General features: G+C 35.1%; 1 protein-coding gene across 4 annotated transcripts in view; it reads right to left on the minus strand.

The window, feature by feature from the left end:
- The window catches only part of GABA-B-R2 (gamma-aminobutyric acid type B receptor subunit 2), a 187492-nt gene that overhangs the window by 62430 nt on the left and 100347 nt on the right, over window positions 1-24715 (minus strand). For all 4 annotated transcript variants that reach the window (XM_046609721.2, XM_046609720.2, XM_046609718.2 and 1 more), the window contains exon 2: window positions 2532-2669. In XM_046609721.2, coding sequence (XP_046465677.1) covers window positions 2532-2669 — 138 coding nt within the window. The remainder of the gene's footprint in view (window positions 1-2531; window positions 2670-24715) is intronic.

A 24715-nucleotide genomic window follows, 5' to 3' on the forward strand; every position in this document is an offset into this window, starting at 1 on the left:
ACGACAGTGCCTGTCAGCCAGGCTTTCATGTTGCACGTCATTTCCCCGCCGGCCTCTTTGTCCAGCTTCAATGGACCCATATCCGGCCCAGGTTTTAGCATCATCTTCCGTCTCACTCACCGGACGAATTTATTGTTATTATCTATTGTCAACGGATAAGATTCCGCAGGACACGTCGCGTATAAACCACTTTTGGCAGCCCCTCGATGTAACTTATCTCGTTATTAGACACCGAGAGGACCCCGTGAAACTTTGCAGCCTGAAGTACCGACTGCGCACGCGCAAAACTTTTCTTTTTCGTTTTAAAAATCAATTCTGTAATTGAATATTGAATCTATGCATCAAAAGGTTTTCAAATTTCGATTAAGTGATTCGGATGATATTTCAAGGCATCGGCGAAAGTGAGGAAAAAAAAAAAAAACAACCCAAGGACTCGAGGGCATTTTATCGATTCCTATAACTTATGCAGATCACTCCGAATGGCAACGTTTTCTATCGTTGTAATCTAATGGATTATAACTTTTTTCTCTCTCACTTTGTGTATTACGACGTTGTCCAAATCGATTTTCTATTTCAATTCGAGGTGATAACTGTCCGATTGGACGAAAGATTTAACAGAGTCGTATGATCGACGAAATTTTCACGGGGTTATGGATCATTATGAGGTTCCAAAATGATTTTTAAGCGATTTTGAGATTTTATCCAAGAACTGTACAGCCTCTAAATGCAAAGAATTATGTTTTAGGGTGAAGCTCAAAAAGTGGAAAAGCTAAAAAAGTAGACGAGTCATTGAGTTTTCATCACGGAAAAAGATTCGTCCGATCCAATGACGAAGGCGTCTATTCTGAGTGTTTAAAACTAAGAATATTAAAATTGATGTTCAAATCAAATTGGTAGTTTACGACAAGCAAGTGGATTAAACTGTATTAAAATCGAATATAAATAACAATTTGTTCATTGATGATAATGATACTTCAACAACGATTATATATATAAAATTAAAACAAGCGTTGAACGATGTGTGATAAAAATGATAATAAAGAAAACAGCAAATCTCTGGAACCTCCTAAATCTTTACTATTTTTAATTTGAAAATGGTAATCCGGAAAATCAATAGACTCCGCACGAGCTTGGTGCTGCTTTTTCCAATGCGGGTGAAAGAAAGGATAAAAAAGGATGTAGACTGACTGATATTACCAACAGCTATGTGGAAACTAGCTGATATCTTTTCAAGCCGTATGATGCGAGGGTTTGGCGTTCATTTGAGTAATGAGACACGTTAGTTTCACCGTTATAATCTACGTCGGCAGACTAGCACGTTCGCCTTCACAAAATCGCGATCGTCTCTGAAATATGAATATTCTATATCCAGCCTCACTAATGAAGCTGAAATATTTACGTGCACAGGTATTACATATATGTATCATATACATGCATAAACTGATTACCGCATTATCTTTATGAGGTGAGAACGTGAGACGAATGATCATGTACATTGATTAATATCACTATTTTTTTTATAAACATTTTTTTCTTTCTTTACCCGGGGGTGAAAATTTTTCACTGAAAGTTACGCTCGATAACTACTTAAATTCAACACCCGGTTATTCAAGGTATAATTATTCAGATTTGTTCTGTTTCCTTAAAATGATGCGTGTTTCTTTGATTGATTTTCGGCGTGTTTTATTTATTTTTTAAAAATTTTTTTAATTGCTATAACAAAAATTCTCAAAATTTTCGACTATATTCTGAAAAATCTGAATTCAAATAATTTTTCGGAATATCAAAGTTTTTTGAGGAACTTTATAATACAATTTTCAGGGGTCGTCATTATTTCTTATTCCTTAATATTCCTTTCATAGTAACGTACAGTGCAGCAAAGCATCAGCTGTTCGTTTAATGTTTCACCTAAAACTCTGAAAAACTATCACATTTCTTTCCTCAATTAAATCTTCATCTTCGCAAGCTCCGAAAAAAATTCTATCATCATCATTACATTAATACAAACTTCATAAAATATCAACTGATTCGGAAGTAAAAAGATTTTAATAGAGAATCGAATTACAGATGCGATGAGTGTGATGAATTTTCAGCATTCATTATTTAATGAAGTTAATTTCACACGAGCAGAAATTTGAAAACGTATAATAATTAATGAAATTCCAGTACGGTTATGATTACCTGCGAACAGGAGAGAATAATTTATGTATACGTAATTACACTACAGTTCATTAACCACGGAATTTGATTCATAAGACAGAATTCTGCGCTACTGCACTAAAATTCGAATTTCAAATCCTGTTTCTCTGCTGATTATCGACCTTCTCTCCTCCTTACCGACTTTCTACCTTCCTTACCGACTATCTCCCTTCTTTACCCACTGGTTCAACATCACAACTGACATTTTCTTTACGATCAATGAAAACGTCCCCTGATTTCAAATATGTTATTCGGTACACCAAATGTTTCTTCTGCAATTGGATAAGTTAATTCTTCATCTACAGAGCAAAGGAAAAACGGAATCAGGTTACCTGCGTGAGTCGCCAGTGCTTCGAGGCCTTCGCAATGGGATCCGTCACCTGTGTGCACGCTGCTCCGAACAGCATCACCTTGTGAGGTCCACTGTGCATCATGTCGAAGAACGCCTTGACGCCGACAGCGGCGTTGCACTGTGAACAAAAACCAAAAATTAAAATGAAAATATGTAATAATTTTAGATTTTCACGACCACTTTGTTATCATCAGGCTTTCAATTATTCTTTAACTTGTAACGTAGGATTTTTTTCCGATTTATTCATCGTAATTTGTGGCCTTTTTTTCATCGTCAACAGGTCAGGATCCAATCAATTTGTATTTCTGATTCAGGGTAAAAAATTCAATGCGAGTATTACAGTGAAATTCATGTTGTGAAAACTTTGGAACTGTGTTGTGAACATTCCTCGTGACACGGGGTTATAAATCAGTGCCACTTATGCTTAATTAGATTACACCAACCAGCTGGTCGAGTTCGCAAAGTAAATTTCAGGGTCTGACGTGAAATGTACTACGCCGATTTGTTTCACCTTCATAAGCTTTCTTTCATTACATTCTTGCCACGCGTCAACGAGAAACGACGACGAAATAACTAGCTCATCTCCATTTCTTCTTCGTTCATCAAAACATTACGTACATAGCTATTTTTTAGTCAAAATACCGAATGTCGCATAATTTATTTTACATTACAACGGTGAGAAGGGTTGATTTTGATGGAGTGATATAATCAAGTTACCTAATTGGTTGAAATTTGCCTTGTTAAGAATGTCTACGTTTTTTTTTTGTAATTGTAATATGTATTTCAGAGATATGTGGAAACTTTGGTCGGGTACAATTATCAAAATTTTTCTCAATTCCTTCTACTCGGAAGAGTATCACTTGTAGACAATCAATCCTTTTAACTAAACTCGGCTGATCGATACTTGAATCAAATCATTCTGTCCAAAACTAACAAATTCATTTAAATCAATGCAAGCTTGTGTAGTGTTATTAGACAAAACCAGTAATTTTTTTAACCATCGAAGCGTCTATTCAATTTTTGTCATTTTTCTTGTTTATACGTACACAGTGGTTTGTTTTCTGGCTCGAATCAATAAGAATTTCAGTCACAAGAGTCCGATAAAAAAAACTTCGAATAAAAATTATTGTTGCGAACATAAAATTCAAAAAATAATTGCAACATACAGTCATAACGTGAATGTACAGAAAAAAATTTTAATTAAAAACCTCGTAAAAATTTTGACCGCAAGAAAGCAAAATGTATATATGGGGGATTCCATACCAAATCGATTTCAGATATTTTTTCGAACTCTCAGTCCTCACCTTTAAAATTATAAGAAACGTGAATATCAGTTTCTATTGAAGTATTAAAAAAAAGTTATCTTAACGATTATAAAAAGGATGACTGAGTTCTTTACGTCACTTTATAGAAATTCTCTGATATAAACCTATAATTTCATCAGGGTCAAAATGGGAGTGGAGTATCAGTTTTATCGAAATTTCTTTAAAGAGAGATTATAAATTTTTAACTCAACAATTTCGGCATAATTAATTACACCTTTTTTTAATTGTGGCGTATCATTGATTAATTATAAAGAATCCCAACAGAAAAAGAATAAGAAAATTAAAATCGATATTTAGGGTGCGGATGCGATAAATTTTCTAAAAACGAGACAAAGAGTTTTGAGCTGAAAGTCCAGCAGAGAGACAAATGCTAGATATAAATGCTAGACTAGTGGCTATATATACCATACCGAGTTTTCGGAGTGATAAACTCCCCTCTATCTTCCGTTTCGCGCCACGTACAGGCGAGTCGTATAACCTGCAGTCGATTCGGGGTTCCAGAAAACACGCCGCAGGGTGAGAAAACGGGTGATATTTCACCCTTTCATTGTCGAGTCCATAGCAGAGAAAACTCGCGAAAGGGGGAATGGAATTGCGAAAATTACGCCATCGGCATCGCGGATAAAAATAACTGTCGTCCGAAAAAAGCTCAGACCGGTAGGGTGTTTTCTCTGAAAATCTCACAGTTGTTCAGTTTTTTGAATTAACAGCTTATTTTTCCACCTCCGTCAGGCTGGGTTCGTACGTGGAAAAAAAAAAAAAAAACTGGGACAAAATGGGATAACGAAAAAAAATCTGCAAAGAACGGATTAAACGGAATTTTTTCGCGAGAGTACCGTTTTGTTTTTTTTATCCTCCGCAGCCAGAAAAATCCTTATTTAAGCAATTTCTCTGCAAGCAATATCTGCGAGTGACAAACATTTTTAAAGTCGTATTTTAAGTTTCTCCGCCGCAACGTCGGTAATACACAAAGTGTTTTTTTTTTTCTTCTTCTTCGCAATCGCAGAAAAGTTGATGAATGAAATTTTTCGAAATGAATGCAAAATTGGAATAAAGAATGACCGGAAGAAGAAAAAAAAAAAAAAAAGAAACTTTTTCGAACAATTTTCAGAGCGAATTGTAGTAAAAAATTCCCGAAAGCTTCAAACAATGCTTATCATCTTTTCTAAATTTCCCTGAACGTATATCACGGGAAATTTTTTTCACAGAATAACTCAAAATTTTTCCGAGTGTAAATATTTCCGTCAGACCTAAGTTGCGTAATTAGCGTAAGAATGAATATTACGTGTAGATAATATATAATAATAATTCACAGTCCTTTACGATATTAATCTTCAAGTTGATTAGTATAATTACTTGAGAGAGAGAGAGAGAGAGAGAGAGAGAGAGAGAGAGAGAGAGAGGGAAAGAGATGAATAAATATCCCAGCATGCGGAGAGGAACTGGCATTTAATTAACACCAGTTTCTGCCGTTGGAATTTCATAGTCGGCAGTAACGCAAACTCGGTGTAATCTACGCGTGAAAATAAACATCCTTAAGTACGAACCGACCCTCAAACTGCGTATATACCAACCCACATAACCATCCGGGTAAGGGAAAAGCGGGCGAAACTCTCTTTCTCCGAGGAAAAGTTTGCCAAACTTTAATTCATGAATTATGTGAGTTAATTTTTTACAATATTTCAAACTTTCGGAACTGCAGCACTTCGTCGCACCTGGGCTGCAAGGAGAATTTTAACCTAACGACTTCTGTCGGTTTAATTCTCTTAACATTCTCGGGCAACTTTCGGTTCCGAATCACGTGTTTTTCTCCCACGATTGAATCATACGAAAGAAGAGAGAGAGAGAGAGAGAGAGAGAGAGAGAGAGAGAGAGAGAGAGAGAGAGAGAGAGAGAGAGAGAGAGAGAGAGAGAGAGAGAGAGAGAGAGAGAGAGAGAAAAAAGAATTAAAGACGTCACGATTACTCTTGAAAAAATCAAAAGAATATTCAAAATAATTTCCGTCAATATCGATAAAAATTTATTATTTTTGTCCAATTTGACGTCTTGGTTTTTACTAAAAACTTTACCGAACTTCGGAAAAAAAAAATGCGAAAAAAATATTTTTAAGCACGTTCGTTTTTTGGCAATTTTCTTGAGTGCCTTTTTCATTTTCCATTTCATCCATCGGAGTAAATTTTCTCTCTAATTTTTTCGAATATCCGTAATTGTACGATACGCGTTTGGTCGTTTTTGGGTCGGTTGAAAATTGGAAGAAATTCTTTCCGTTGCTCCGACTAAGTTCAGCCATTGATTTGCTCGAAATCTCAAAGGAAATCTGGGGGGAAATACCAATTACATTTCAACAGAGGAAAGAAGTCTCGTGTATCGGAGCGTAATCATTGCCCTGGAACGTGTATAACATTCCTTTTCATTTCTGTTCCCTCTTTTTTATTTTCTTCCTAACAGCAGGACAACAACGAATTTAATCCAGCTCGTTAATCCGTTGGACAAGTAGTTCATAATAAAGTCGAAAGTGAAATTCGCACTGTAAAATTATTCGCAAATAATTATATTTAACGACAATTTTTGTTTGATTTCATTACAATTGTATCTCGCTTTGTTCCAATCGTAAGATAAAATTGTGATTTACTTTTAACTGTATCCCAATTACAAGATGAAAAACCATTTTGTATTCAATTTACCTTCGTTTACAAAATAAAAATGCGATTTCTAAATGACCTTGTACTTGTTACAAACTACGAATCGCATTTTATTTAATTTTTTTCCAATTACAGAAGACGACCGAAATTTCTTCACCTCCAATCATAAATTCCAAATGCAATTTTTATTCTACGGTCATCCCGAATTACTGTCAAATATATTTAGTTGTAACTTGTTACGGACTAATTACAGTTTCTCCCATCACCAGTCGTAAGGATACTTTTGTCAGATAAAAAACCCGTCTCAACCGCATAAAAGTAGCTATCAAAAAATCACGTTACCGGATAAAAAAAAAAAAAAAAATAAATAAATAAAAAAAAAAAAAAAATCGCCCATACGAATTTCGCGTCATAAAATGTACATATAAATTTGGCCTATCACGAGGCGATCATAAAATCCGCGGCTCACCAGGTGAGATATTTATTCTGTTCAACATACATGCGGCGACCTACAAGAATATAATGATTGATTTTATGGCCGCGTAAACTTGGCACGAAAAACGAAACTGATCGAATATTCTCAACACGAATGAAAGTATGAAAGTATAAGTCCGTCGCAGATTCGTGACGGGAATATTACCATCATTTGAAATAAATCCAGCGGTATTTCCGAGCCTCGGAACGAAGATAGCAAAAATAATTATAACGCGAAACGTGATGAAAAATATTTCAATTCATAAACAACAATATGGATAAAATTGTTGAAACCGTTCAACTCACACGGCTATGGATAGAAAGATTTCGAGAAAGATTTCTCATGACGTATAATTATGAAAATGAAGATTCTTCGTTTTCCTTTTTAGCATAAATTGGCAGAAGGTCGTTTATACCTATAAAGAGACGTCATTATTGGTATGGACGTTAATAAATTGACTCCCAATTGAGTGGGTGATGAATTTCGTTGAGAATTATGTCTCGCATGTCAATGAAAGAGGGAGATTGTGAATATAAGGAAGGGCGAATGGAGAAATGAGAAAATTAAATGAAGAAGTGCCAAGGAGATGTTGATTTCTCGAAGGAGTCATTAAGCGGCAGCTGAAGCAGCAAGACTGTCTGATTTCCACTCCGACAAACTTTCCGGCTCTTTTTTCCCTCCCAAGGTTCCGAGAAAGTAAGTCAAACGAAAGAAAGAAAATTACAATAAATAATTAATTAGACCCGAAAAATTCACGGGTCTAAAATCGTTCGCGCAACTTGATTCCACGTACGGTTGTAAAATTAAATTGAAATAAAGAAAAATAGGAACAATGATGAATCAAAACAGCAACGAACATTATAGCGTAAAAATAAATCGACGATTGAATAAACATTGCCAATTAAGAATATATTCATCTGGTACATTGTACGTATTTGCAAAAACAAGTTGAAGTTTCGTACAGCTGATTAAAAATAATGTTCCTTGTATTAATCACGCCCAATTACGATAACGACCGTAATAATCATAATAATAATGATGAAATTCAGTCGACAAACCCGTTTGTTAAAGATACTGTTTAGCGCCAAGAATATATTGGCGACGTTTGCTGTCTTGTTTTTTACTTCTGTAAACAGAAAAGTCTGAGGTGAAAAAAGTTCAAATTAATTTGTTAAAATTTTGGTGGAATATTTGATCGATTCGATTTACCTGCAGCTGATTACTCGTATTTCAATTCGCAATCGAACGAAATTTAATATTCGTTCAACCGTGGTTCTGAGAATTGTAACAAGCAAGAAAAAGTTAGCGTGATCGGAACGTTTCAAAATCTAGTAAAAATTTTCTGGAATTATCATGCAAATACTGAACAAATCTTTCACTTTTCTGAATATGATCAATTTTGCATTTATTGTTTTTCGGAGAAAAATGTATCTCCTTTCGTTATAATCTTCAAAGTTTTGATGTTAAAAGAACAAAATGTGAAATTTTAAATTCAACCATTTCCAGTATCATTGTTTTATTCATAGAAATTACCAATTGATTGTATTGAATATATTAATTAAATTTCAAAAATAGCAATCACTTTTGAGTTTACTGCCTAAAACTGGTCAAACAAATCTTAAATTTTTCTCATTTATACTTTGGAATACGATCGTCAATTTTCTGTAAAAACAAAGAAAGAAAAAAAAAAAAGAATAAATAAGAAGTTTTAATTCTGACCCAACAGCAGTGATAAAAAAAAATTTATTTTCTAACCTTGAAAATCTACATCTTTTGCCTCTTTGTTAGCACGAAAAAACACAGAGGTTGTAATGAAAAATCCGTAAAAGCGTGTGCATATTAGGTAAATCTATTATCATTCTTTAACTTTGAGACGGCCTCAACTTAAATTTCGTAAACTTTTACGTCGTAACTTTAAGCGCAAAGCTGCAGGTACAAGCGCGTCTCCTTCAAGCTTATAAAGCTGGTTCGGTGATGTTTTTCTTGAAATGGAAAATACCCGGAAGACAGTTACGAGAACTATTACGAAACTCCGTGAGCTCCTTAGAAGAGCGAGTGAGCGCTCATAACTTTGCTGCAAAGTGAAATTGAGAAGATTCTGGGATGCTGTAGCTTCGACAAACTGTCACGCACGCAGCGCGCCCTCTCGGATTTTACATGGAAACTCAATCTCAAATTATGCTTATCAATTGCCCGGAATACAGATGTTTCAATCTAATTACTGATTTTCATCAGTAATTGCAATTCAACTTAGCAAGCCTCGATCAACTATTTGAAAACGTAAAAGATTGCAGAGATTTTATCGAAATTCTATGATGCGTTTGTGAATGATGACGATTTATTGAATTTTTTCGAGGTTATGTTACTTGACGATTAAGTTGTCAATTATTCAGAAAAGATTTTTCTATACATAGTTTTCAATTTGGCTGAAACTAAGTTGTTTTTTTTTTTTTTTTACATCCTATGATTCTACAATTTTCAAATCTTTAGTAATCGATTATTCCGAATAGTCGGAGTATGGAAAAAATTTTCACAAACGATGCAATTCGAAGTAAAATTCAGGGTACATAAAATGAAGTTCAGAGTTATTGAAAAAAAAAAAAAAAATGATCGTAATTTATTCTGAAACGTTAATTGTGTTGTCTCTGTTCATTTTGCAGTTCACATATTACGCCTTCGCGTGTTTTTTTATCCTTCCTTAAACTGTTTTTACGATTATCCCTGAAGTCTCTCAATTGACGTAATTTCTCCGAGTTCTTCAGAAAATTCGAGATAAAACTGCTCGACCGATTTTCATCGAATTTGAAGCTGCAAGGTAAATCGTGTATGGTGCTCCTGGTTCCGTAGTTTCCGGAAAGCGATACTCGGATCCTATATCACGGCTTAACGATAAGTCAAGCTGCTCGAACTGAGCCGTGTAGCGTTCGGTTTGAGTCGAACGAGCTTCACTTAAGCTCGCCTAGGTTTAACAGGCTCCACTTTAAACACTCAAGAGTCAACAAGCAAGCATAGGATTGGATTTCACCAAGCAGAAACTATACGCATGCGATTCAGACCCATGCGGCTTTCTAATAAAATTAAAAAAAAATAATATAAAGACAATGGCGGCACGACGACACAAAGCGTTCTGAAAAAGCTCGCACGTTATTTGTTTGTCCGTGACCGACGCCAATGTCCCGTGTAGAAATAATCCGCACACAAAAACAACCTTTCATTAACAACGCAAACAAGCGTAAGCCAAGACAAAAATAACGCAAACGAAAAATATTGCAAGATAAAAATAACACCCCAAAAATAACCCATGAGAAAAATAATGCAAGACAAAAATAATCCATCACAAAACAATGACAGAAATATTGACAAAAGATTAAATTACGTTGAATTGAATTAAATCAAATTGAATTTGAATTGTGATATTTTTTTCGCGGGTTATTTTTGTTTGGATTATTGTTTTTGATGTATTTGGTCCCGGTGCCTTTTGTTTTCCAACCTGTGCTGATTTGGTTTACGTTTCTTTGGCATCGGAATCGCTTTGGATAAAAAACGTATTGCGTACAAAAACAGACAAGTAAAAGGATAGAAAAATCCTGTTCAAAATGAAATGAGCTTGAGATTCTATGAAAGCAAGGGAGGCAGTTTATGATTTGCGACACGACGTAGAAGCGAACTTGCACTGAATTCGATGCAGTGATTGATATTACGTGCTGTGCAGTGGAACGTTGAGCAAACTATGAAATTGGCAAAGTTCCGGTGCAGTTGTAGGATGCATAATATCGCCTCTCGCGATTGTGAGAGTTGCGGGATTCGCGTCACACACACACACACACAAAAACAAACACACACGATCAAAGTAACGATTAGCTGATCGTGTTTCATTACACCGCATTCATCACCCTTGATTAGTTTACTCGAGGGTTGTAAAGAACTTGTCGATGACGATCTTACATAGAAATCGACTGGAACAGCGGCTATTCAATCGCAGAAAATTGTTTCAGGATGAATCAGGCGCGGGCCGTTTGAATCAAGAATCAGAAAAGGAGAATGAACCGTTTCAAAATTCTCCACAATTGGTGTTATTAGCGTCAATGACGGTGAGATCAATGAAACGACACGTGACGAAAATGAATAAAAAAGTAAAAGGATGTAATTATTTTTAACAATTTCGTCACGAAAACTTTTCTCAAATTTTTTAAATCTCAGCATCTGTGTTATTCAAATTCAAGGAATCTCATTTTACTCGTGTTTATTCTCATCGAAACAAATGACGATGGCCGATATTGTTGAAACGGTTTTATTTTTTCACTTGTACCAACTTTTGATTCAAACGTTTCTCATTGCTCGTTATTAATGAAAAATGGAAAACTTTGGTGAAATCACTCGAGGAGTTTCACCCGCTCGGGTTTTATATTATTCAAGAAACAATGAAGTTTGCGTGGTCTGTGTAAATAATTATTGAAGGATCAATCAATGCTGTCAGGATTGCTCGGAAAGCAGTTAAACTGTAATTTTCGATCGATTTAGAAACGAGAAAAAAATCAAACAATCTGACACCCATCTTCATTTCATCAAGAATCATTACTTTCTTCAGGCTCTCTGAAACAATTTCCCATTTTTTCCACAATTAATACTACCGCAATTTTGTCAAATTAAACAAATTAACAATGCCAACGTGATAAGAAAAAGTCTCTCGTAGTGACTTCTTAGAAATGTTTTTCATCTCGACCAAAATCGTAAAGCGAAACAAAACGAACCTACCAAATTTTTTTCAGCGATTTCAAACTAATCATCGACATCTGAGCTCACATTTATATACTTAAATATATATATATATATAAATTGGCGGTCACTTCAAATCCAATAGCGTCGGTAAATAGAGTACGTAATAAATGTGTAAAAACGTCGGTGTTTTATTGTTGTTTGTTTTTTTTTTTATATTCTTTTTAAATCTTGCACCATCACCAGTTTTTATTTATAACGTACCGTACGAGTCACAGCTCTGACTTATAAAACTATGCGACAAAATGATAGTTTATATAATATCTTATATATTTTGAACGCGATTTGCGGGAAATTCACCGGATACAATTTTTCGAATATCAGTTCCTCCAACCAAACAAAACCCAAACAGTTAAATAGGATCTAGGGACTAATTTTATCTAATGTCCGGTGGCAGCACTGTTCAATTCAATGCTACCAATACCAAATCATGGACTTATGGGAGTTGAGTAAAGACGACAGACCACGGCTCGATTTTCTTAACTTGGCAATAAGCGTAAGTGCTGCTACCTTCCGACTGCAACAAACTTCAGTCTCCAGATGGCGCGAGAATCGCTAGTTTCCTTTTCCGATTGAGGATAAACTAGGGAATTTAAGCGTTTGGAGTTTTTTTCGTATTCGGGTACTGATGTTGAAAAACTTACCAGATCGACGAAAGACGTACCAAGGTAATGAATACTTACAAACGTACTAGATTTAGTAAAATTGTACTGAACTGGCAAGACTTCGGCGAGGAGACGATCGTAATTCGACTGCTCAATAAAATTGACAAGACCACTGTGCACGGGTGTTAATTTTTCAAAAATATTTCGGACGTCAGTCCGCAACTTCGGCGCTTTCTCATACTTGTGGGCGAAGTCACGGCGGAGCTTTTGATTGAAACGGCGATCAGAAAGCGCGAAGAGTTGAGAGGATTGGCAGGTTTCGAATGGCCGGCAAGGCTTCGAGGGTTCGAGACTCGGGGGAGCTTTCGAATCTGTCGGCTTCTCGCTGAATAATCATTGGCCATCCCTCATCGCTTAGTGGCGAGGAAAGCCAATCTTTTCCAAGACAGATATTCGGCTCCACCCGACTTGGGATTCTTCCTTTTTCGGAGCTGATCGATCTATTTTCACCCGGAGAAAATTACCTCTACAATATCTCCGGTTTATATTTGCATCCAAAAAGTTGGGGGAACTGATTGGATCCCTGTTCTTCCGGTTCTTTCTTTAATCTCTTTCCGGTTCTAAAAACTTCTTTTTACCAATACGCAGAACTGCATTTATCGGATTCCTCCGGAGGCTGGCCTCAACTTTTCTCGTTAATCAAGACTTCGTTTGCTTCTTCACTCCGAAGTAATAACACAGATCTGCCCGATTCGTTCGCGGTTCTAAATCGAAAGTTGTTTGAGGAGGATCTGATTGAAATTTCGTTCCGCGAATCAGTAAAATTGCACCAAAATTACCCAAGACTCCTTTCCTTGGTAAAAATAAATTTTCCGAAATCTCTCGCCAGTGTTTCTATCTTTTAAGTCTCCCTGAAATTTTCCATAATTTTTTAAAAACCCTAAATTCTGCTCAAAATGTATGTAGGTATGAATTACGGAAAGTTTTGAGTAATTTTCAAAAAATATCAAGGTTTTTCCATATACATATATGTATATATATATATTATGCCAAAATTAATTTCCTGTAAAGAAACTGACAATATATTCTCTCCAAGATTTTTATGCCAGTGATTGGAATTTTTTAGAAACTTTTCACAACAACTGCGCAATTATGCCAGATTCTCATATTGGAAATTATTTTGAAAAAATTGACTGTATCGACGAATTCGGTTAATTCGAGCTGGATATTTGAGAGCTTTATAAATTACATGCGAAACTAGAACCGAGCACCTCTTGAGCATACGGTTTCTGTTCGTTCGATAGCGATTGAAACGGCAATTAGCTAATTCATGCAAGCACATTCAACATCCACTCGTGTACGCCAAGTGCCATTTTGCGGGCGAAGGTAACAGCGCAGCAATATTCTAAACGCAGTTATTCCGGCCGCTTTGTACCCTCGAAACTTATTGATTAGCTCACACGATTTCAAGCTGTAGTTGTTTTTTCACGGGCGAGTCCGGCGTAATTTGATACAATAATGAAAACTTTCTATTCTGCACTTGACGAATGACACGAATTTTGAAAATTGAGTTTGCTATGAAAATTTCGTTAATGGAAATCTAATGTGAAATTCTAATTCAGAGATCTGAGCAGTCTTTTCATTGATATCTGCGTGTAGTTGTGAAATTTTTTTTACCACCTCGTTCCTGGGATGAATTTTTCTTCACCATATGCCAGGAGACGGCTTTTTTTTTCAAATAACCTCGAAAAAAGGATGAATCAAATGACTTTTCAATGTAAGATTCAATGCCTCATAGTTTTCATCAGAAATCAAATCAGCCATTGTGATTTTTCTGTTTATCTAAAAACATTATTATTAAAATCCAACAAATTTGTGTTTTCCTCAAGGATTTCATTTTATATAAAGATAGGTGAATAAATAAAGTAGAATCAATGCAATATCGACCCGTTAAACGAGTATTATAATAAAAACAAAAACTATCCAAATAAAATCGCCAAATTTTCTTCAGCCGGTTGAAGCAAAGTTTTCCCCTAACACTGTTTATACAATATTCGGTTTTCCCATATTGAAAAGTGAAAAAATATACTTCGGAGTAAAAGCATAAGAAAAAGAAGAAGAGAGTTAATGCGATACCAAATTGCGAATTGAACTACGTTGTCTAGTGTCTTTTATCCTTGCATATTCACCAAGTTCTTTTCTACATTTTGAAACGCTTCAACTTGAAATGATAAATAAACAACGTTGATTACGTTTTTCATCCAGCTAGTGTATATCAATTTTTTTATTAACGTGTCAAACATTTTCGATGCATCAATTCAATCTTGAACTATTTCTAAAGTTAGGAAAATAAAATTGACTACAAGTTTTTATTTAACAAGTAAGCCCAAAGTGTTCAATTTATAGTAAATCAATTCTCATGAGCTTTCAGTGTTACCGATCGAGTTTTTATTCAACAAGCAAGGCCAAAGTGATCAATTTCCAGTAAACCAATTCTTATGAGTTTTCAGTGTTACCGATCGAGTTTATATTTAACAAGTAAGCCCAAAGTGTTCAATTTCCAGTAAATCGATTCTTATGAGCTTTCAGTGTTACCGATCGAGTTTTTATTCAACAAGTAAGCCCAAAGTGTTCAATTTCCAGTAAATCGATTCTTATGAGCTTTCAGTGTTACCGATCGAGTTTTTATTTAACAAGCAAGCCCAAAGTGATCAATTTCCAGTAAATCAATTCTTATGAGCTTTCAGTGTTACCGATCAAGTTTTTATTTAACAAGCAAGCCCAAAGTGATCAATTTCCAGTAAATCAATTCTTATGAGCTTTCAGTGTCACCGATCGAGTTCTTATTTAACAAGTAAGCCCAAAGTGTTCAATTTCCAGTAAATCGATTCTTATGAGCTTTCAGTGTTACCGATCGAGTTTTTATTCAACAAGCAAACCCAAAGTGATCAATTTTCAGTAAACCAATTCTTATGAGCTTTCAGTGTTACCGATCGAGTTTTTGTTTTACGAACACGCGTATAAGCCTAAGCGCAAAAATTGATAGCCGTTTGAATTTGGTACGATGATTTCAACGGGCAATTAGAATAATTCTGGTGACATTTCGTATTAATCGGTCCCTCCACGTCAATTTATATAATAATTCATCACCTGACGTTACCTCATATTCAATTCGTTGCTTCACATTAATTTGTGATATTTTTTTTTTTTTTTTCGACAACGGCAAAAAACAATCACTGATCCTTGACAATTTCAGTAATAATAATGCATTTCACCGCAAGCAAATTTTCAATTCGCTGTAATACGCGGTGTAAACAATCGATTGAAACTAACCGAATTTTCGCGCACTGCCACATCGTTAGTTTTTTACACCTATCGAACCGTATTATAGGCACGAATAGGGGATGATGAGTGCTCATAAGCCAAATCCGGTTTCCGGCCCTTGAATAATTTGCGGTTAAAACGTCGCGAGTAATGAGTGCATTAATAACGAAACCCAGCTGCGCGCTGCTTTTACACGATTAACTATTTACATCTGCGAATTCGTACCGGCCGGCCATTGTTTTGCAATCATTATTATGCCATAATCCAGGTTCTGATTTTCTTTGTTACGTTATTGCAATTGTTATTATTGTTGTTGATATTATTATCAACGTATTGCTTTTTCTTGATTTCATTTTTCGCGAACAAATATATATGAAATTAATTAATGATTGGATGGAGTTCGAACCAAATGCACGCAAAACTATTTCCGCGTCAATTTATGCCTCGTGAAACGAAGATTATTTCAACTCCGCTATCCTGCTGATCGGTTTATCAAACGAAACAACAAGTTTGACACTTGGAAATTTTTTTATTTTCAAGTCAATTCGGGATCTATTTCTCATGGTCTCGATACTGTTTGGATTTTTTTTTTTTTTTGTTTCTGTCGATGAAAAAAACTGCACGATTAGTAAGATTTCAATCAATCGTTGCGAGATTTTCTCGCTCTTTTGCGAATAAATTTTCGGCAAATCAGCGGAAAACGTTGACTTGTTCCAATGTTTCGTTCCACCGGTAGGAAAGAGATTTGAAAAAAAAATTTGTGATCAATGCTTATTTTTCAAATACATAATTCATGCTATCAGAAATCGAGATCAAATGGTTTCCGGAGAATTGATTTGTCATCGCGTTTACGAAAAAAACGGTCTTCCGAATAAAATCCGTCATCGCGGAGTGAGGCGGAAGAAAAAAAAAAAAAAAAATGAAACAACCACCAGATTTTCGACCATTTTTGAAGCGATTTCAAATAAACCCACGATATCCGAGCTTTCGTTTACAGTTCCACTTGGTACCATCTATTTCTGTATTTTTAAACATATCTTCGTATCTCACATGAATATGGTAATAATTTTACAAGTATAATAAAATTAGCAAAAAGTATCGATTTCCGGCCAAAGAACCCCCGCAAATGTAATTCCCGATACATTTGAACCCGCCTATTTTTCACCCCATGTTTCTTCAATTCCTTTTTTTTCTCTCTCCTCTCATCGTCGTCCTCTGGCTCACCTTGTCAACCCCTCATCCAACATGCGCGACGCTACTCGCTGTCTCTGAATTATTAGTGCCACGTAAACGTGTCGTATTTTTTTTTTTTTTCTCTCGTCTCCTTCTGTATTTCTTGTTTTTTTTTTTTATTCATTTATTTTTTTTCCATTATTTTTATCGTCATTATTATTATCATTCTTATTGTTATCATTATCATCATTTCTCTGCATTCCGTGGAACAATGGTAAGAGTTTTGGGGGAGAGACTTGAACGAAGAAAACTGAGACGCCCCTCGCGCCTCGAGGCAAGCCTGAAATTCTCTGACAACATGACAGAAGTTGTAACTGTCACATCCAATTAGATACTGAGAAACAAGGCAAATACTTGGTCGTCTCACCCGAAATCCAAATCCCTCACGAATATTCGAGCAAATAATCGTTAAAAAAATATCTAAAGTGTATTTGCTTTTTATCTATTTATTTATTTGTTACTTTTCTTTCTTTTTTTTTTTTTTTTTTTTTTTTCCGGACACCAAGAAAAGAACCTCACGCGTTGTCGATAGAGAAATAATAACGACTATTCTGTATATAAACGAAGACGTAAAATTTATTTTATTAAGACTACGACTTCTTTGGTTCTTTCAAATTTGTATTGAATTTGTATGTGCGGCAGTGTTTTGCACTGGTTGAAATAATTTTTCGTGCAAGATGTGAAAATAAAACGTTCGGAAGATTACCGGTGTGAAGGTAGAAAGATGCCGGGAAGAGGAGATTTCTGAAAATAGAACTGTTTTTACAAGAAACTTTTCTTTTCACACTTTTGTCGATCTTGTTAATTTTATTGCTTGTTAAATAACGATGAACATTTTTCTCCGTAAACGCCCGGATATTAGCGGAAAAATCGTTGGCCTGGACAATAACCGATTTCCAAAAATAAAATACGCTTGTTTGGAGATTTGAATTTCAATTTCGATTTCCCTGCAAAGTTGATCGTTGATTTTGGTTATCTATACTTTTTTTTCAGACGTTATTTCTCGAGAAGTTTAATCAGTTTCGATATTCATGCGGCTGATGATTAATTTTCGGTAAAGTTGATAGAAGAAAAAAAGGCTCGTCGCAACGATAGAAATGAAAACAAAATCAGAAATTATTATCTACATCGACGTTATAGCTGGCGGCTCTCGCCGATGTTCGATGTAGAAATGAATCGGAAATTATTCAGGAAAATGGTCGAGGAGCTGAGAGAGAAGGAACAAAAAAAATGCGACGAAGGGATGGGAAAAAATTAAAGCAAATTATGGAAAGCAAAGGAAGTGGAGAAGAAAAAAAAATTAAGAAAAGAAAGTGTCAAAGTGATGAAGTGATTTGCAACTTGTGTAATCAGCGGTTTTGCATAAATTTTTACGCATCTCCAAAGATTTATCAAGATTGGAAAGACAATACAAGAAATTTTGTAAAATTTTTTGAATTAGTTTGAAAGTGTTTCAAAAATTCTTTATTCGTAAGAATAGTGTAGATTGTTTTTATTTCCAGATATTTAGCTACATTTAAAGAACTTTGATCGGAAATACTTTCCACTATATTTCCATAAAAATGCGTCAACATTTTCCGGTGAATTCTTAAAAATTACCAAATATTACTTTTTATTCTGAAAAATGATTCAAACGCTTTGAAAATGTTTAAAAATGTTATGAAAAGTCTCCGATAAAAATGTTTAAAAAAAATAAATAAATAAATAAACGTTCCAATTTGAAGTATAATCGTTTTGGAATGAATTTGGAAATGATCAGAATTTATGGATTTTTGTACCATTTTTTTTTAGAATCGTTCGTGAATTTCCGAGAGAACAATTTGAACGCAACTTTTCACCATAAAGTATTTTGGAAAGCCAAGCGATCCGGTGCATCGGCAAAGCCTTGGGCAAGATATTCAAGCTCAAACTGCAACTCTGAAGCTGAAAATTTTTCTGATACAGTAGCCGAGCTACTGAAATTGCGGAACTGCCGATACACACGTTATACCCACCTCGATGAAAGCCCTAATTAATAACAAAGGAAATTCCCGCAGCATTCAGCGAGCTTGCGGCGTTTGCATCAAAAGCTCAGAGGGCCGGCCGAAGAGAAGCTTCTACACACAATTGTTCCGCAATGATGGCCGCAGCTGCTTCGCCAATTCCCGCTAATTACGAGTAACTCGAAATTCTTCCGACGGATTGTTCGAAGAATAATTAACCAGCCGTGTGTCTAATGAGCCGGAAGCCCGAAGCATTGGAATGAAAATAAAGTAAACTATAACCGTCAGCTTTGAATCAACCTCGTTAAAACTCTAACGACTGAAATCGGGTGGAAAAACTGAAACTCGATAACCTATATCCGATTTACAAGGTATTCTTTCTCCCGTTTTTCAACTTCTTTTCGTTCTATTTATTTATTTTTTTATTTATCTTTGTTTTTTATGCATCTTTCGTTTTGCGTTATACGGCGTATCCTTACAGCCTTTAAGGGTACGCGATACTCCAACCCTTACCGACCGAGCAAACTCGCGCGTTTTCTTCCCATATTAAATAAACAAATGAACGGAGCATCTTTTATTTACGAAATTGTTTTGATTCCTAGTTTTCGTCTAACGACTTCGATATTGCATACGTGAAAACAGTCCCACAGAGGCTCATTTTACTCCTCGTTCATTCCGGGATTGCGCGAAATATCTCAGCTATGCATTTTTAGCTCCCGGAGTGCGGAAAATGTGGGAATAGCAACGCGTGTCAAAAAACTACACATTCTTTTGACGATTTTCGGGACACGAGTAACTTTCCTGAATACCGCTACGAAAATGCGATGCACCGTTAAAATTTCAACCCTTTCCGTTCATTTGTTCCTTTGCTGGATGAAGAAAAAGGGTGAGTTTGCTCGGTCGGTAAGGGTAGGAGTACTGTATACCCTTAATGTAATATCATGACGTTCAGGCATTGAAGCGTTTGGTGAAAAAAAATTCTGCGAAACTCCTGAATTGACTTACTTATCGTTCTTCCATTCAAATAACTCGGGAAAGGATGTGGCGTCTTTTTTTTTTCTTTTCGTTTTTTTTCCCCCTTATTTTATCTCTGCTTTATCCGTCGTACATGTTTGAGGTGAAAAATGGTGAATAAGATTTAAAAGGATGCTTGAAAGCCCTGATATTATATCTTTCGAACGGATCTTGTTCTCAGGATTTGAAACTCGAGAATTTTCTACGTTAATCGTATCGATTACACGTTCTTCTTATAATTTTCTGGTAATTTCTGACGGAGCGAAAAGCTTGTAAAAGTAAATTCTCGAATTCAAAAATAGAAAAATATGACAAGTTCACTTTTTTTTCTCACCGTTTCATTGTCACATGAATTCTCGATCCAACAATGTAATAGAAGGCAGAAAATTTCTCGTTTTATGTAAAACGTAATTCTAAATAATTTGATCAATAAATACTTCCCTGCCAATTTTTCAACAAGTTTTCAGAGATTCGACAAACGAATTCAGAAACGATTGACAACCATCAATAAAGCAACAAAGCCGAAAAGTAACAAAAATATTTCATATCTATTGTACAGAAATATTTTCCAACATATTTAGTTGAAAGGTTTTGAAATAATTACAAAACTTTCATTGTGTTTCATTAAATTTTCATGAATTCTTGCAGGTACCAAGTATCCAAAAACTTTCTACAATATTTCCAATAAAATTTCTGCAAGTTTTGAAATTGAAAATTATACGAAAGAAATAACTGGAAACGTTGAAGAAGTTTTCGAGTTTTCTTAGACGTTTTCAGATCAGGCCGGAATCGCTAAAAATTTGGTAAAAAAAAAAAAAAAAAAAACATATACCAGCTCAAATCTGACAAGTTGTTGAAAATTAATTGTGTAAAAATCAGAGGACATTCGTAGAATCGTATTATTTGGCAGGTGGTGTGGCCATTTTTTTTTTTTTTTTTCTTATTTTCTTGGAATCTACGAACCGAAAACAATTTCAAGGATTCTCGAAGGATGCAAAAGAGCGATAAATTGTTTGCCGAAATGTAATCTTGACGCGCGTGGGCATAACGTAGCGTAGTAACAAGAATCCAGCGTTGCGGTGATCAAAACTCTCGCAGAGCCTTCGGGCCATTTTGTTGTACGGGCACAAAGGATCCTGGCCAACAAAGAGAAGTGGACAAGCCGGTGTTTGGCGAACGCCAGGCGTCGACGACCCTATTTGACGTCTCATTTCGTGTAACGGCCGCGACGAACTGCAACGTCTTTCAAAAGGCGAATGGCTTCGTTGCTCGCTCTTGGTCGGAAAAAAAAAAAAAAAAACTCAGGAATTCCTCGATATTTTTATTTTTTGTTTTTTTTTTTTGGTTTTTTTCTTTTTTTTTTTCCTTTTACCTCTTCTCGACATTCTTCCGCAACGCAGCATATTTTTTCTTCCCAAACAGTTTTGACAGAAAATCTGTATCATCATAACGCCCGAAAAGTTTTTTAGTTATATTTTCAAAATCTTCCGAGGGATTTTCAGAAATTTAAAACATGGTTGGGAAACAGAAATTGTATTTTTTAGAAATTACAGTTTTTTTTTTACTGAAAAACGCCGAATTTTCTTTCACATGACTGTTTTTTGACCGAGTCCTAGGTCACGGGTGTAAATCGGACGAGTTTTAGTGAAAGACTCGTGTTTCTTCAAAACTACGTTTTGTATACTGCGAATCTGACAAAAACGGATTTCCGGCGTTTCTGGTGAATGTACGTCTGAAAACATTGAAAATCTTGGGCAAACTGTTGAAATTGACATTTCTGTAAATGCGACTGAGAAAATCTGATCGTATAAACTGAACCGAGATTTTCAATTTCATAAATATAAAAGTTTTGCCATTACAAGCCTGCTGAAATTGATTTCCTTCGTGGGAATTGAAACGTATTTGTAAAATTTCTATAAAACATTGAAACCTGCCAGATTTATCAACTCAACTGAGAAACTATCAGAAAGAAACTCATAATGAATTCAAATTTTTCCACAAACTTCATCTTGAATTTCGAGAATACGTAAAATCAACCTGTTAAATCTCTATCATAAAATGTTCAAAAGTATTGGAACAATGAGAAAAAAAAAAAAAAAATGTGTAAGAATTTTTTATTTCCTCTCCAATCGATATGGTCGAAAGTATTTTTTTCACTCTGGTTAAACAGAGCAGGGAATTTACAGCGAGCTTAGTACAATATCTTGCAACATTGCTTATTTAAATTTTTCCTCAAGCTTATGCAAATTTTTATTATTTATTTTTGTACTGCTCAAGCACGAGTTGAATTTAGAAACTAATTAAAAAATGCAAATCGCCTCTGCAAGCCGCTCGACTGTTGCGATTACTTATATGACAGAGCCGACTATCGAGCCGAGCCTGTCAGTCATTCGCGAATTAATTTCCGCTGACGCGTATTTGATGAGTGCGGTATCGCAGATCAATTCTACCCTACGTCGCATATAATATATGATTCTTACATTTGATTTGCCCATTCACCACCCGAATCAGAAATTACATGTTATTTCGATACTGCTTCTCAGTTTGGGCAAGCAATTGCGAGCATTTTGGTGAAAACGTTTCTCGAAAAGGATCTGAAATTTTTTTTTTTTGAAAAAATCTGTACGGAAAATTTCGGGATGATTCAGCCGAGGACGGAAAAATATTTCCATCGCATGAAAACTTGTTGAAAAAGTATGAAAATATTTACCCGAGCGAAAATTATATGCAAACACTCACCGAAGTTTGTACAAATTTATCAAGAATATTAATTCCCGACTGTTTCTCAGTTTTTACAACGAATTCTGCAACAAATTTCAATTATTTTTAGGAATTTTTGAAAATTATCACAGTTTCCTAAAGACGAAAGACTCCGAGATTTTTCTTTATTTTTTAGATTTTTAACAGAAAAATAAGTTGCGAATAATATCAATTCTTCTCCGAATTCCTTGAATCTCTCCAACTATTGTTTAATTTTTCAAAAATGATGTAGAACTTTTTTCAAAACTGTGTCAAAAATGTTAGGTATGATATACTTGTGAGAAAAATAAGGAGAAGAAAGAAAAAAGCACAAGAAATTTTGGAGACGTTTTCTCATCAAAGCTGCTAAATCTCTTGAAAAAACTCATCAACTGTTAGAATTAACAGAATAAAGTTTACCAAACGTTTAAAAGAGTTTTTAAGATTTCTGACGGAGTGTTCTTTCGAAAATTCTGAGACAAGCTGGGACGAAACGAAAAAAAAAAAAAAAAATATCGATCAATCCTCCATCTTGTTTTGTAGTTGTTTACATATTGCAATCAAATCGTCAAATGCTTGAAGGAAAGTTCATCTCATGCATCGATATGTCAGTGGCGGGTATTTTAAATAAAATACTTTTCACTTTCGTTCAGCTTGCCCGAAATTTTTCCTTTTTTGCTGCCTGTGTTTGACGTTGACGTGTATTACCGTTCTGTAATTACATTCCGGGTCTACCAAGTTCTACGCAATTTTTCCATACGGAAGAACGAGGAAGAGAGAAAGAGAGAAGGAGAGAGATTGGCGTTGAAATTCACCAACATTTTCAAATATTTTTACCAGGGCGCGTTTTACTTCGGCTGATTAACAAAAAATTGACAATTTTGCCACTGTCACAGTTGAAAATCGAAGAAGGAGAAAATTTAACTCAGTCACGTCAAGTCCGATATCGAATAACGTGTTTCGGTGTATTTGTCAATTTTTAATCTCTTTTCTGGTGAGAAAATGTTTTTTTTTTTTCTATTCTGTTGAAGAAATATCGAAGCCCTGAACTTGGCTTTAAAAAAGTCTTGAATACAAGCTCTGATTATATCTCAACATATGTATTCTGATTATTATGACGTTATTCGACAAAAGTTCGAAATTTTTATCAAGACTACGTGTACACAAAGTTTCTAGATACGCCACATGCACAGAATTTCGCAATAATTGTCGGAAAACACAAAGTCGAACTATTTCTCTGTCTCAAAACTTCAACCAAAATGTGTCAAAATATTTTCTATTCGAATTCTTCGCAATCTCTGATAATTTAAATGGATTTTCAAAAAAAGCAATGAAAACTTTTGGAAGAAGCTTCAATTTCGATTTTTCTGAATAACGTTTACCTCGAACTTTAAATTCTCGTTCCAAACTGAATTGGCAAATTTCTTTGATAATATCAGCAATCCACAAAATAGTCCCGAGAATCCAAGAATTTCACAAATTATCTGGACGAATACGAAAGCGTAAAAACAAACCGTTAAATCAGGCGTTATTCAATTGTTAAAGTTGGTAAAAAAAAAAAAAAAAAAAACAACAACAACAACAAAGAATTGACTGAATTTTCGAAATAAATATAAAATTTGTTGAGAGAATCATAAAAACTTTTTCACCTGATTTTCAAATGATTGTAGCGAAAAATTGTGGACAAATATACCGAAGTAATTTTTTCGAAATTCATTGAAATAATTTTCATTCCATCCAACTTTACTGAATTCTTCATAGAACTATTCGTACAGTTTTCCCCGCAAATTAATTTCTCGTCAATTATTATACCGTGTGTATAATATTGTACAGAGATAATTGCCGACGACTTAAATGGTCCGTGATATATACTAAAATTTAATGCGCACGCGCTATAATCCGAGATCAATTGTTAGCCATTGCAAGCAACCGTCATGAACGTAACCTCAAAAATTCCAACAGCTGTCGCTGGCAGTTGCGCTCAACACCGACACCGGTCAGAATTTATGACGGTTGGTCACCCTGGCAAACAATTGCTCTCGGATCGTA

Source organism: Neodiprion pinetum, chromosome 2 (genome assembly GCF_021155775.2).
Source record: "Neodiprion pinetum isolate iyNeoPine1 chromosome 2, iyNeoPine1.2, whole genome shotgun sequence".
In the NCBI taxonomy this organism is placed as follows: Eukaryota; Metazoa; Arthropoda; class Insecta; order Hymenoptera; family Diprionidae; genus Neodiprion; species Neodiprion pinetum.